At 41.8% G+C, this 13,867-nt stretch overlaps 2 protein-coding genes across 2 annotated transcripts; one reads left to right on the plus strand and one right to left on the minus strand.

The window, feature by feature from the left end:
• The first annotated feature begins 9,086 nt into the window (after positions 1-9,086).
• On the plus strand, positions 9,087-9,653 carry LOC106807504. Its single transcript, XM_014809845.1, has 2 exons — positions 9,087-9,119; positions 9,267-9,653. The coding sequence occupies exons 1-2, from the start codon at positions 9,087-9,089 to the stop codon at positions 9,651-9,653; spliced, it is 420 nt and encodes a 139-aa protein (XP_014665331.1).
• Positions 9,654-11,345: 1,692 nt separating this feature from the next.
• Positions 11,346-13,160, minus strand: LOC106807506 (putative nuclease HARBI1). Its single transcript, XM_014809848.1, has 2 exons — positions 12,802-13,160; positions 11,346-12,527 (listed from the first exon to the last, which is right to left on the minus strand). Exons 1-2 carry the CDS (start codon positions 12,987-12,989, stop codon positions 11,666-11,668), a joined length of 1,050 nt encoding a protein of 349 aa, XP_014665334.1. The 5' UTR covers positions 12,990-13,160; the 3' UTR covers positions 11,346-11,665.
• Between the last annotated feature and the right edge of the window lie 707 nt (positions 13,161-13,867).

Consider the following 13,867-nt stretch of genomic DNA (forward strand, 5'->3'; position numbering starts at 1 on the left):
CACTACTGATGGAGTCGTTGTGAGATGCACTACAGCTATATATAATATATACGTTCATTACTGATGAAGTTTGTAGATGTATATAGCGAGCACTACGGCTATAATGTATACGTGCACTACTGATGAAGTTTGCAGACGTATATCGCTAGCACTACGGCTATACTGTATACGTGCACTACTGATGAAGTTTGCAGACGTATATAGCGAGCACTACGGCTATAATGTATACGTTCACTACTGATGAAGTTTGCAGACGTATATCGCTAGCACTACGGCTATAATGTATACGTGCACTACTGATGAAGTTTGTAGACGTATATCGCTAGCGCTACGGCTATAATGTATACGTGCACTACTGATGAAGTTTAGTCAGAATACAAACACCGAGGCTAAAATAACAATCTAACATATAATAATAGATGTAAGTTAAAGACCATCCACCACGGCAATATACCACACGACTACTCACACACACACCAAACATCTGTAGATAACACGAGGCTATAAGTTATACGTTCACTACTGATGAAGTTTTGTAGATAACACCAACGCTATAATGGTATACGTTCACTCACTGAATGAAGTTTGTAGATAACACCGGCTATAATGGTATAGTCAACTACTGATGAAGTTTGTAGATTAAACACCACGCTATACATGCTATAACGTTCACTACTGAAATGCAAGTTAATGTAGAAACGACGGCTACTAATGTATCGTCACTACTGATGGAAGTTATGTCAGATAACACCACGGCTATAATGTACAATACTTCACTACCTGAATGAAGTTTGTAATAACACCGTGCTTTAATAATGTATACGTTCACTACTGATGAAGTTTGTAGATAACACCACGGCTATAATGTATACGTTCACTACTGATGAAGTTTGTAGATAACACCGGCTATAATGTATAAGTCGTTCACTATCTGATGAAGATTTTGTAACAGACTAACACCGGCTTATAATGTATACGTTCACTACTCGATGAAGTTTGTAGATAACACCACGCTATAATGTATACGTTCACTACTGGATGAAATATGTTTGTATGATAACACCCAGCTATAATAGTTAATACGTTCACTCCCTGATGAAGTTTGGTGAGAATATACACAACGGCGTTATAATGTGATACGTTCACTACTGATGAAGTTTGCAGACGTATATCGCTAGCGCTACGGCTATAATGTATACGTTCACTACTGATGAAGTTTGTAGATAACACCGGCTATAATGTAATACGGTTCATCTACGTGGATGAAGTGTGTAGATAAGCACACGGCTATAATGGTATAGTTCACTCACTGATGAAGATTTGTAGATAACGACCACGGCCTTATAATGTGATACCGTTCACTACCACTACTGATGAAGTTTGTAGATAACACCGGCTATAATGTATACGTTCACTACTGATGAAGTTTGTAGATAACACCACGGCTATAATGTATACGTTCACTACTGATGAAGTTTGTAGATAACACCACGGCTATATATAATGTATACGTCCACTACTGATGAAGTTTGTAGATAACACCACGGCTATAATGTATACGTCCACTACTGATGGGGTTTGCAGACTAACACCACGGCTATATATAATGTATACGTTCACTACTCATGCAGTTTGCAGACTAACACTACGGCTATACAGCTATAGCGCCTCTCGTCGGATCGCGTGATGATGGGCCGTCGCGTTCCGCCAAATTTCGACAAACAGCGCCAACGTTACCACGCGACTGTCGCCCGTTCAATGATGCATGTTGTTATTACCGGCGACACTCCCACTCCGTGAGTGTTATGCCCGCGCGCCGTAACTATGGTGTGTGCTTCATTATATATCAGTTCGTTATTATTTATTTAGCAGCAATTGTTACCACGCAGCGGGGCATGCGTTCCCTGCTGTTGTCAGAGCCATATTGCTGAGACGTAGTTTAGGCCCAAGCTTTTCTTGATATGATGCTAGCGTAAAGTTTGTTTTGGCTAACGTTAAACTCTCAAAATATCAGGAGCTAATAATGACAAATTTGTCATTATTAGCTTCTGAAAATATGTAATGTTGTTATCGATGTCATGTTAACACATGGTAGCCAAAAGTGAAACTACCTGGTTGAGTATTATTGTATTTTGTATGCTTAGTGGTGCTGTTTTATCTCTTTACAGTCAATCTTTTCGTCAGAGTAAATAAAGATTTTACCAGTCCTATGAAATATGTTTTGTCGTTAGTCGAAGCTAACAGAGAAAAAATGCAAGATCAAAATGCTCACTAGGCTTATGGAGAGGCAGCTGCAGGTACAACCCCCCTGTTCCAGAATCGCTGACCATTAAGAAGGACTTTGTTATTGCTGGTAAAATTGGTGAGCCGCATGATCCTAGCACTCTCTCGTATACCTCAGTCCAGCATCAGCTCTACAGAGCACGGGAGAGAGGGGTTGCAGAATGGGATTTCGTACTGGGTGTTGTGAAGGCAATAGCACCTAAGCTACAATTCAAGGCCTATTTGGAGGGGCGAGGTGACATCGGCTTGATGTAGGTAATGTGTTGTAACGTTGTGATTGAGAAAGGATGTGTATTGTAAATTATTAGCGTCCAGATATCGCTTAATGTCTATCGTGTGTATCATTTACCGTGCAATTTCGCAGCACGCAGTCATATGTTCGCAGTGTCGCGTATGTACCACTCGTGCGTTAAACTCGGTATTGTGCATATCGGTATTGTGCATATCGGTATTGTGCTTCGGTGGTATAGTGTCGTTGTAAGTCTCGACGAAAGTAAACGCCACTCAAACCACTAGCAGTTGCGTTGTAGTTGTTTTATGGGACTGGCTATCCTGTCATAGGAAACGAAACCCTGACAAAGCTGGTAGTTGGTTGACTTCAGTGCACTAGTGCGGCCTTTGGTCGCCTCAGGAAACGTGTCCTTGATGACCGTAACATACGACCTGATATCAAGCTGCTAGTCTATAAAACAGCTGTCGTTCCCACCATTCTATATGGAGCTGAAACTTGGGTCACATACAGGAGGCGCCTAAAAGCACTGGAAAAATATCACCACAGATGCTTAAGAAAGATGCTCCAAATCCGCTGGGAAGACAGGCGCACTAATATTAGTATTCTCTTACAAGCCAAGACAACTAGTATCGAAGCACAGTTAATACGTCACCAACTCCGCTGGGCTGGCCATGTTACCTGAATGCCTAACCACAGACTTCCTAAGCAAGTCCTATATTCCCAGTTGCGACAAAGTGAACGTACAAGAAGAGGACAAAGGAAGCGCTACAAGGATGTACTCAAAGCCAACCTAAAAAGTGTAACATCGACCCTAGCACCTGGGAAACTGTTGCGCTTGATCGTCATCAATGGAGAAAGACTATATAGAAAGGCTCTCAACACTTTGAAGCCCAAAGAAGGCAGTATGAAATGGAGAATCGCGAGCGATGGAAAGCACGTGCTGCAGACAGAATGAATCACCCTGACCCATTCATCAATCTCAACAACACCAGCATATATTGTAACAAGACATGTGGATCCAGGATTGGCTTCGTCAGTCATCTGAGGACCCACAGACATCCATAGCCATCCCATGGGAGACAATTATCCTCGAACTCGAGGGATTGCCGATGATGCATGAGTATCGCTGTTTCACATACTATGAGACCCATACGCGCCACGATACATTGGACCAAACGCGCCACATCGCGAAAGAAATTTCGTAGCACAGGTGATAGGCCCAAAAGCGCCATCCTAGACTGCTGCGTAAACACCAGAAACAAGACCCTATCTGCCAGAGGTTTAGCGTCGTTGACAACCGAGTGGCGGCCCAAGGATTGCACTTTCAATAGAGCTCACCTTGAATTTCAGTCTCAGATACCTCGTAAGAATATTCTTCAGCGTCCAGAGGACTATAACAAAGAAGGAGAGAGCTACATTGATCGATTGAGCTAACCCATCTAGAATTGATTGAGATAAAATAAGTTGCTAGTTGAGTTAAGGTTGCTAGTTGCTATGTGTTAAAGACGTTTTGTTAGATAATGGTAAATATCGATGTCATTGTGTATTAATTGTATATATGATTGTATGAGTTGCTAGTTGATATTTGTCAACGTCCTGTTTCTGTTTGCGATTTTTGTTGGCTCAGAAAATGAGCTCAACAAAAAAAACTTTAGGGGGAAGGTGTCAGGTCCCAGATATCAACTGGGAACTGATTCTAGTTGACACCGCAGTTTTAGTTGATTTCAGTTGTGACTGGCAGGCCAGGATTGGTTGAATTAAGTAAGGTGTATTCGGACAAAATGCAGAGGGCTATATATAGCGCGATGAAGTAACATAGAGCTTTCTTTCTGCTCCACTCTGAAGCTGGTGTACATGTTGTGAGTTATTTCGTCCAAATTATGTCAGAAGAATAAATCTATGTTACGACCATTCGCACATTTTCTCCTAGTTGGTTTCTGAAGCAATGTGATAGCTCATATGAAACCACTTTCTACTTTCTATGACCAACAGCTGGAGATATGGCTCCGTATTAACCACACTGGAATGGTAGTCACAACATTGCAGAACTCAGCTGAACATTGCTGAACTGTTTGGAAATGCTTACTTGAGAGCAGCCACTGCTATCACAGCAGTTAACAGGTTTAGAAAAACTGGGATATGCCCCACTGATAGAAGCGTCTTACAGGATCATGACTTCGCAGCAGCTTTGGTTACAGATGAAAATATAGCCTACATTACTAAAATATTTCGTTTGAAGGGACGTGATATCGTGAATGATATTGTGGACTTCAAGGCTGTGATAGTATATGCATTGGGTGCATTTAAGCGCAGGGAAATAACTGTCTTCTCTTTACAGTGGATGACTTAAAGAAACGGATGCATAGACTCCAAACGGCATTTTATAAGATAAAAAAACCTGTGCCTCTAGTGGGAGCAGTAGCAAGAATCTAACAAAGAAGAACTCCTGGGTGCTTAAAGAACTGCAGTTTCTTCTACCTTTCATTAAGTCAAGAACAACTGTTTAAAATATGTAGGTATGTACAATACAATATGTATCAAACATTTCTTTTTGTGTGGCAATAACATACAGGATAAAATGGAATTTTGACTGATGATTTTTCTGGACTTTAATTCTTAACTATTTATAATTATCACTCCTACATATATTTCGTAGATATATTTTGTTTTGCGGGTTGTGATATGGAGTGCGAAAAACAAAAACAAGTTGAATTTGCTGATGTGTTGGCGGCCGTTACACAATCTGATAGCGAGTTGTCAGGGCTGTCAGACAATGATGAAGGTGACGGCTGGGGAGGTGGCCCAGATGATCAAGTTTATAATGCACATGAATCCGATAGCAAAAATGATGGTGAGGAATCAAGTGATCGCGACGGCTCTGAGGACCTTTGAGTTTGACCGCAACTCATCTGAGAGATAGGCCTAATGTGAATGCAAATGCTAAACACAAATTCAGAAGAATGCCATTTGAACTCCATTGTAATATTGATTTTGCCTACAATCCTGCTGCAGCAGAACCAGAGAAAAAAATACCGTATGAATATTTTAGGGCGATCATCACAGAAAATTTAGAGTTAGTTGTATTCGAGACGAATCGCTATGCATTACAGAAAGTTGGGACAAATCTGCAGGCTCTGCGAATCCAAGTGGCTGAATAAAGGAGAATGATTTGCTGAAGTTTGAGGAGCACCGTCAATAAGTCACGAGATGCACGAAGGAAAGTCCAGTGTTACTGAATCACGAGTCACGTCGATCTCTCGGTCATTAATTTCGGTTGAGACAATGGGATAGTGCTCCTCTCCTTCCCCCCCATTGTTCTCACAAGTTACAACGACTTGATCGAAGTGTGTAACTAACTTGTAACAACTACACCCGAGGCGTGTTCAACAGCGCGAACGCTCGCAGCACGAATGCAGTGCCACTTGAACGACACCGAGCTATGCACCGAGCGCTCGCTTTATCCAAGATGGCGGCTTCCTCAGCAGATTTTAATCACGTCTTCGAACAAGTATTGTTAAACGAATTAACAGACGAAATTGCTATGCCTTATTTCGACCCATTGCCCATGATTGTAATTGCGCCTTCGGTAAGACACCGACTGGTGCTTGGTACTGCCCAAATTGAAAACTATGTAGTCAGAAGTGTTAGATTTGCATTCGTCAGATTGCCCGTCGCCATCTTGAAAACAACTCGCGCGCTGCGCGAACAGCCTCGGGAGCCTGATCGCGCGTGCTCACGAGCGCTCGACCGTGCAGTGTCGTTCAGGGTTTTGAACACGCGAGCGTTCGCGCTGTTGAACACGCCTCCAGTCTCCCCTACAAATATCACTATGAAGCATTTCCCAGCTAGCACACAACGTTACTGCACCGTTGTCAGAACGTTGTATTTTGGTTAAGTCAGAAATAACGTTTATACAACGTTGCCTACACGTACAAATTATTAGAGATAGATAATTTGTTTTTGCTAAAGTTACAGTGTTACGTCATTTAAACGTCATTTTCCGTTCTTGGAAACGTTATTATCAGTACGTTGTAAGAACGTTATTAGCACGAAAAGTGTCTACGTATCAGTAGGTACGATGTGAGAACGTTATTAGCACGTAAAGTTTTTACTTCTAAAAAGTCTAGTAAATATTCCAGTCAAATTACTGTAACGAAGAAACTAAAACACAACATTACACGTATATAGGTATGATTGTAGAGTTGTTGACCAGTTAGACGAAATAAACGTAATAAGACGTTGTCATCTCTCCCATAAGAGTAACAACTGTTTTGGGGCTAGCCTTACACATTCACATACCAAAATGTAACAAAATCGAATGAATTTAGATGGCCATTTTCATTTTTGACAAAAAGTGGGCGTGGCTCGAAAGTAGGTCGACTGGCGTGCTCCAAAATAGGACGTTCAAACCTCTCCCATATGAGTAACAACTATATGCAATTTGAAACATGTGGGTCAAACAGTTCGTGAGTTATCGTTGACCGTAGCCAAATGTTGACGGACAGACGGACGGACGGACGGACGTACGACGGACGACACCCCATGGCAATAGCTCATCTTGACGATGTCAAGGCGAGCTAAAAATTATTGTTGTAGATAGATAATATAGGCCTATATACGACAAATTGAATGCCACATTTAATTTAAACAGTTTAGTTAGAGAAAATCCGCACGCACACGTGCACACACACGCACGCACACGTGCACACACACGTACGCACGCACGTGTACGTGCACACGCACGCACATGTACGCACGCACGTGTACGTGCACACGCACGCACATGTACGTGCACGCGCACGCACGCACGTGTACGCGCACACGCACGCACGTGCACGTGTACATGCACTCACGCCCGCACGTGTACGTGTATACGCACGCACGTGTCAAGGCCGTATCCAGAGGTTGGGGGCAGAGGGGGGTTACAAAATGGCGATGCGAAGCTTCGCCCCGAGCCGCGAGCGGTGAGTGGGTAAGAGTCCGGCCAATTTTTTTTTTTTTAACATGCTTAGAACAAACTCGTCTCTGATGTTGGGAATTATGACTAATTATCTCCGTCTTGTGATCCATCCAATCTACATACTGGGATGATGACCTGTGACTCTTTGAAATTATAGTGTTAACTAAAACTGTTACAGTAGTAGAGTGTTTCAGTAGTTTACAAACCATCAATGAGTCTTTATCTTAAAAAAGGTTATAATTACATTTTAATGGTGCAACAATAATTATTGTCATGATGTGTTTAACCTGGAGACAATTAATAATATATCCTGAAGTTTTAAGGCCAACTGAATACTATGTTGCATGCAGTTGCATGCAGTAGCATAACCATGGTAACCACTGTACAGTATTTACAGTATTATGTCCAGACAGCATTGTTATAAAATACATGGCTGCGCATTGCAACATTGTATCAATTATTTTATGAGTGTCAACTCAAAAGCATTGATTATTGATTTGAGATGCGTACTTGGTATTATTTTGTGGCAGTGATTCAGGCAGTGAGCTCTGAAACAACTTTGACTCACTGAGCAAGGATGGTGAGTACTGTAATTAATGCTGTTACTAGTACTAGTAATCTGTTCACGATTGTAAATCCTTAAACTGTTAGCCTAGGACTAGTGTCTAGATAAAATCAATACATGTATATATATGTTTAGGCCCCAGACACATAGAAGATGCTAACTATTGCTAGTATAAAATAATAGGCCAAGACGGCATGGTTATAAATATACGGTAGGCCTATCCTATACATGAATCTGATATTAGTGATAATTTTTTTCAGAAAAGGAAAAGACCCCCCTCAGCCGCCACTACAGGCATCCTGAAATATTTTGCAACGGCGCCTGGCCCATCCCAGGCTGGCCCAGGTCCTTCCGAAAACGTTGATCATGATGCAATCGGAGATGAGAATGAGTTGTCTCTACCATGCAGCCCTGCCCCTGATGTTCCTGATACTGACCAAGCTTCTGCAGCCTCTGAGACAGTTGCAATTGGGACATTTCGGCCAACAACTAGTTCTGCATGCAACACTCCTATTCCCGCAAGTCTGGCAAGTCAGGATTACAGTGACATGGGCCACTACATGGGGAAGTCCTTAACAGATGAGGAGCGGTTCAAGATCCTGAACTCAGCTTGGACGCCACCACGCACCTTCACCTTTCCCACCCACATAGAGCATGGCAAGACCCGAAAGTTCCAAATTCAGTGGCTCTTCTCATTCCCCTGGCTGGTTTATTCCAGATCATCTGATGGAGGTGTATGCAAGTAAGATCCCTACCAATTCTCTCTAGTGATAGTATGTTTAACACTAATATTACTACCGGTAGTTTCGCGCGCCTAATGATGCAGTGTTCGAAGGAAGTCTGGAATAACTTGGTTTATTATAATAATAGTAGCATATTAATATGATTCTGTTTTGCAGATACTGTGCTCTATTTAGCAACACGCAGGCAACACTGGTGACTCGCCCTCTGACCACCTGCAACAAAACTCCGGAGAAGTTGAAGGCTCATAGCCAGAGCAGCAACCATCAGGCATCCGTCACAAAGGCATCCTGGAGGTGGAGATCATGAAGGGCCAGCAGAAGAATGTGCAGGAGCAGGTACAAATTCTACTCTCTACTGAATTATTAACATTAAAACGATTAATGCCTGCTAAATGAATTACTAGTACATACTATGTACATTAGATCTCAGCCATACACACTACACAGTCCCACATAGCCATATATTCAAAAATGTCTTTACAGTTAAGTAAAGGCCTTGCTAACCGGATTGCTGAGAACCGCCAGAAGATAAGGAGCATAGTGGAAACTGTCATCCTGTGTGGGCGCCAAAACCTGCCTCTCTGTGGAAATCATAAAGGTCATGAAGATGATCGCAGCAATTTCAGAGCCCTCTTGAACTTCAGGATAAGTTCTGGGGACAAGGTTTTGGAAGAACATCTCAAAACAACAGGCCCCAAGAATGCCACATACACATCGAGCATAATTCAAAATGAGGTCATAGACACCATTGCCGACTATATCCGCCAGAAGATTTTCAGCCAGGTAAAGAACAGCCTCTTCTTCTTAATCATCGCGGATGAGGTCACCGACGTTTCTAACAAGGAAAAGCTAGCATTTGTTTTGAGGTAAGAAAACTGCATACATGACGACATAATTGTGTATTAAACCGGTTCAGCAGTTTTGGTCTTGCCTGTTTATGTAAATATTTTAATAATTTTTAACGTAACAGTTTTATAGTTAGAATGTGTTAAAAACCCGACCGAGTATAACTTTTGGAGGTATGCAGGCCCTAGCTGCGAGTTGTGGCATGGGTATGTTAAACACAGCCACATCAAGATTAGCAGAAACGCGTACAACTGGGCAGATGCATGTAATCACGAGCTAATAATACCTATGTTACATTAGCTCGTGATGTCAACAACACGGCACAGCCCAGCAGCAGTCTGACCCAGCCTGGCACAGCCCCATCTTTCAATTGCATACATCTTCTACGAGTATAAAGACGTTCGTTTCATTATCGCTTCTGAATATCCGCACCAACTATCATGCCTAATCCAAGCAAGAAAAGAAAGACGAACTATAGCGATGACGAGATAAGCATGATAATTGAAGAAATAGGGAAGCGCAAATATGTACTATTTTTACCCTTTTCCATGGAAATTACTCTCACAAAGAAGAGAAAAGCATGGGAAGCGGTGCAGGCAGCAGTGAAGGCGTAGCGTCATTGAGGTAAGCGTACGTTTTGGCATAGTGGTTGATTCAGTTAGATTTTTATTATTTGCAGCCAGTACAGTCTGTAGTAGTAGAGAGTGGGAAAATGAAATTCAAAACTAAAAAATAATTTGAAAGCGTTTGTAATAGTAGTAGCCGCAGTATAGATAGTTTTGTATAATTTCTAAAATGTTAATTTTATCAATTGATATCCTTCACAAATAGATTTAAAAAAATGGTCTGACCAGAAGACTGTTGCTAAGAAAGCGGGAGCGGAGCACAAAAGAAGCTCAGTTCAGACTGGCGGCGGCCCACCTCCCCCACCTCTGGATGCAAGGACTGAAAGCATCCTCGCAATAATTGGGCAGGAAGCTGTGGAAGGGATAGCAGGATATATCGATACCAGCGAAAAACCTGAAGGTGAGTCATTAGAATGAATTCATGGCATAAATACTGTCGCTCAATATTTCATGAAAACAGAAACTCAAACATTATAATTTTTCTTATAACATAAGATACTAAACGATCGTTCATTTATTTATAGTGGCTTCCGTATCATCAGTGGAAAACTGTATAACGATTGTTTCTCACACTATGATAAACAAAACTCCATTAATGCATACTTACATACATACACTATCGTACATACACTAACAAAATATGCTCTAGATAACTAACTATCTAACTAACTAACTAACACACTAACCTAAATTAATTTTTTAGTGTCTACCATATTATCGGAGGCAACCCAAACTTCAAGCCAAGCAGCGACACCTCGACCAAACTCTCCTCAGCCAGGCACCTCAGTAATCACCACTGCTGCTTCCACTGTACCTTCTCTCGCTCTTAGACGCAAGCGCAAACAATCATCAAGAAAAGTGAAACACGACCCAATCACTGCGATGCTACAGGTAGAGCGCAAAATACTCGTTAGAATAACTGATATTGCGGTCGCACAAAATACACTAGCTAATATGTTACAGGAACATGTGCTAATTGAGAGAAGGATGCTTGCGCTGAAAGAGACCAAGTATGGTCCAGTAATCGAATCTGCACGTGAAGAAATGTATTTTACGCTGTGAATATATTTGCAATATATATATATATATATATATATATATATATATATATACTGTGCACGTAACTGCACACATTATACAAAAGAATTGTTTTAGTCAGCACAGGATAGTCAGCATATTATCAACGTCATATCATTGTTATCGATTAGAAACATATTTTGTCAGCAAGATGATATTAAAGATATTGATTTTTATTGTGCATAAACATTGACTTTTGCTTATATAAACCTATTGCCGTATTTCTGTATATGTACAATTTGATAAACCATTCAATATATACATTTAACAGTTAGCACCGTTTATAGAGAATACAACTTTCGTCCGTTTATGTTTTACTACTTGAACGACAAGTCACGTAAAACATACGCGTATGAGTTGCCGCCTGACATTAGCCGCTGCAACATCAATCTCTGGGTCGATGAATTCAGCAGCTTCTTCGTTTTGCACTTCTACTTCTGCCACCTCTGGCAACCTGTATGCGATAGCAAGGTTGTGCATTATTGCTACTGCAGTAAATATTTTAATTGTCCTCTCAGGAGTATACAGCAGAATGCCACCGGATTTGTCTAGAATGCGGAATCTTAATTTCATTAATCCGAAGCATCTCTCAACAATTGATCGTGTGCGTGAATGAGCCCTGTTGTACCGCTCCTCGGCTGCTGTTTGGACGTTCTTTAGTGGAACCATTAGCCAGGACTTTAATGGATAGCCACTGTCCCCTAACAACCAGCCTTCACCCAGTTCACCGTCACTGAATTTGCGTGCTATCTTGGAGTTCGCAAGGATGAAGCTGTCGTGTGTGCTACCAGGATAGCGAGCTACGACATCTGTGATGGTCATGTTGGCATCACAGATAGCCTGTACTTTCATCGAATGATAGTTCTTCCGATTTATGTAGACATATTCCATGTCGCCAGCAGGAGCACGAATAGCTATGTGTGTGCAGTCGATCGCACCGAGGACACGGGGAAACCCTGAAATCTGGCTGAATTCATGCATCACTTTCGTTCTCTCGGTCTGCGTCTGAGGGAATTTGATCGTTGTTCTTAATTTTTCTCCGATGATCACGGACACAACTCGATGCAAACAACGACAAGCTGTGTGTGCCTGCGATATTCCGTGCAGTTCACCCATACCCCATTGGAAGGAACCAGATGCAAGTAGGCTTAGTGTCACTGCCAACTGGGTTACGGCTGGAGTTGCCATGCTTCGCCTTTTTGGAAAAAAAACAGTTTATCAACAAACAAAGTATTTAAAAAAATATATATTGCTAATATCGCTGACAGCATTTAAACTGAATGCACTCTAGTTTAAATTTAATGCTCATTACAAATCTGCCTTTCAAGTGTACGCGTTTCAATGCAATCATTAATGTAGGAGAGCTCACTGTATAATTACACTCATTATAGTTCTGCAGGATCACCTGCAATTTAGTATTGCATGATAATATTATATTTATCCTAAACAAATTAGTAATTGAAACAAACCTTGTTGGTAGCTCTATTAACGGGCAAAGTTCATTTGCCAAATCCAACAATGCATGCCGAGGAAATCTGTAGCGATTGAACAGCGTGTGGTCCGGCAAATCGAATGGATCCTGTCGATCTCTAAATACACGCTCTCTGCGAATTGCTCGTCTCTGTACTATTTCTGCCGCTGCTGCAAACGCTGCCATCTCTTCCACTGACTTTTTGATGTATGGTGTGCGCGCGTTTGTGTGCGATTGACTCGCCCAAACTTACGTGGATGCTTGTCTAAGCAGGATGTCAACAGAAAGTCTTTGGTTCCGACCACCAGCCTTAAACTAGTGTAGGTGTCATAAACTAGTGTAGGTGTCATAAACTAGTGTAGGTGTGAACAAACACCTTTTGTTACAAGATTATAGGCACTGACTGTGCGAAAACATGCCGCAGTGCAGCTACGACAGCTCTCTGGCTGTCGTAGAGTTATACACAGTGGACGTCAGCGTAGCGCGTTGATGAATCGCGACTTAAATCGCTATGTATGCGCGGGCTACGTTGACGTAGGCTAATTGGCTTGATGAATCGCACTTAAGTGGCACGGCATGCCTACGCCCCGCTTACCCCAGCCCGCCGTGCTAAGAAGCTATGATAAATCTGGCCCCTGCCGTCTCCTACACGAATGTGACCTGCCGTGATACACAAATGTTCACATGATATTGTTTTCATTATTGGATTATTAAATAAACAATGTATGGCACCAGGCTCGGTTTTAAACTTTTACCCATTAAATTTGACTAGTTGACACCTGTTATACCCATTTAGTATCACTTTACATTTATTTGTATAGATCCCAATGTAACCGAGTAATACCCAAGTAAACAACTGTAGGTCCAAACATGTTACTAAGTTTAAACTAGTACTTTTTTTGGAGCAAACAAGGGGGGTTACAGAAACCAAATACCCCCCCCCCCCTGGATACGGCCCTGATGTGTAGGGGAACATCGGGAAAAACGGGGTCATGGGGCAAAACGAGGTTTTGCTATATTTTTAATTCTACAGTACTGCCATCTTTTATACATACTCTGAACTA

This window comes from Priapulus caudatus, unplaced genomic scaffold (assembly GCF_000485595.1).
Source record: "Priapulus caudatus unplaced genomic scaffold, Priapulus_caudatus-5.0.1 Scaffold219, whole genome shotgun sequence".
Taxonomy (NCBI): Eukaryota; Metazoa; Priapulida; class Priapulimorpha; order Priapulimorphida; family Priapulidae; genus Priapulus; species Priapulus caudatus.

Bases quoted from the DNA above. Each gene is read 5' to 3' on its own strand.
- LOC106807504 (XM_014809845.1), top strand. From the start codon at position 9,087: ATGAAGGGCCAGCAGAAGAATGTGCAGGAGCAG. The intron at 9,120-9,266 runs GTACAAATTCTA...ATGTCTTTACAG, and splicing joins AGAAGAATGTGCAGGAGCAG to TTAAGTAAAGGCCTTGCTAA.
- LOC106807506 (XM_014809848.1), bottom strand. From the start codon at position 12,989: ATGGCAGCGTTTGCAGCAGCGGCAGAAATAGTACAGAGACGAGCAATT. The intron at 12,528-12,801 runs GTTTGTTTCAAT...TTTTCCAAAAAG, and splicing joins TTAATAGAGCTACCAACAAG to GCGAAGCATGGCAACTCCAG.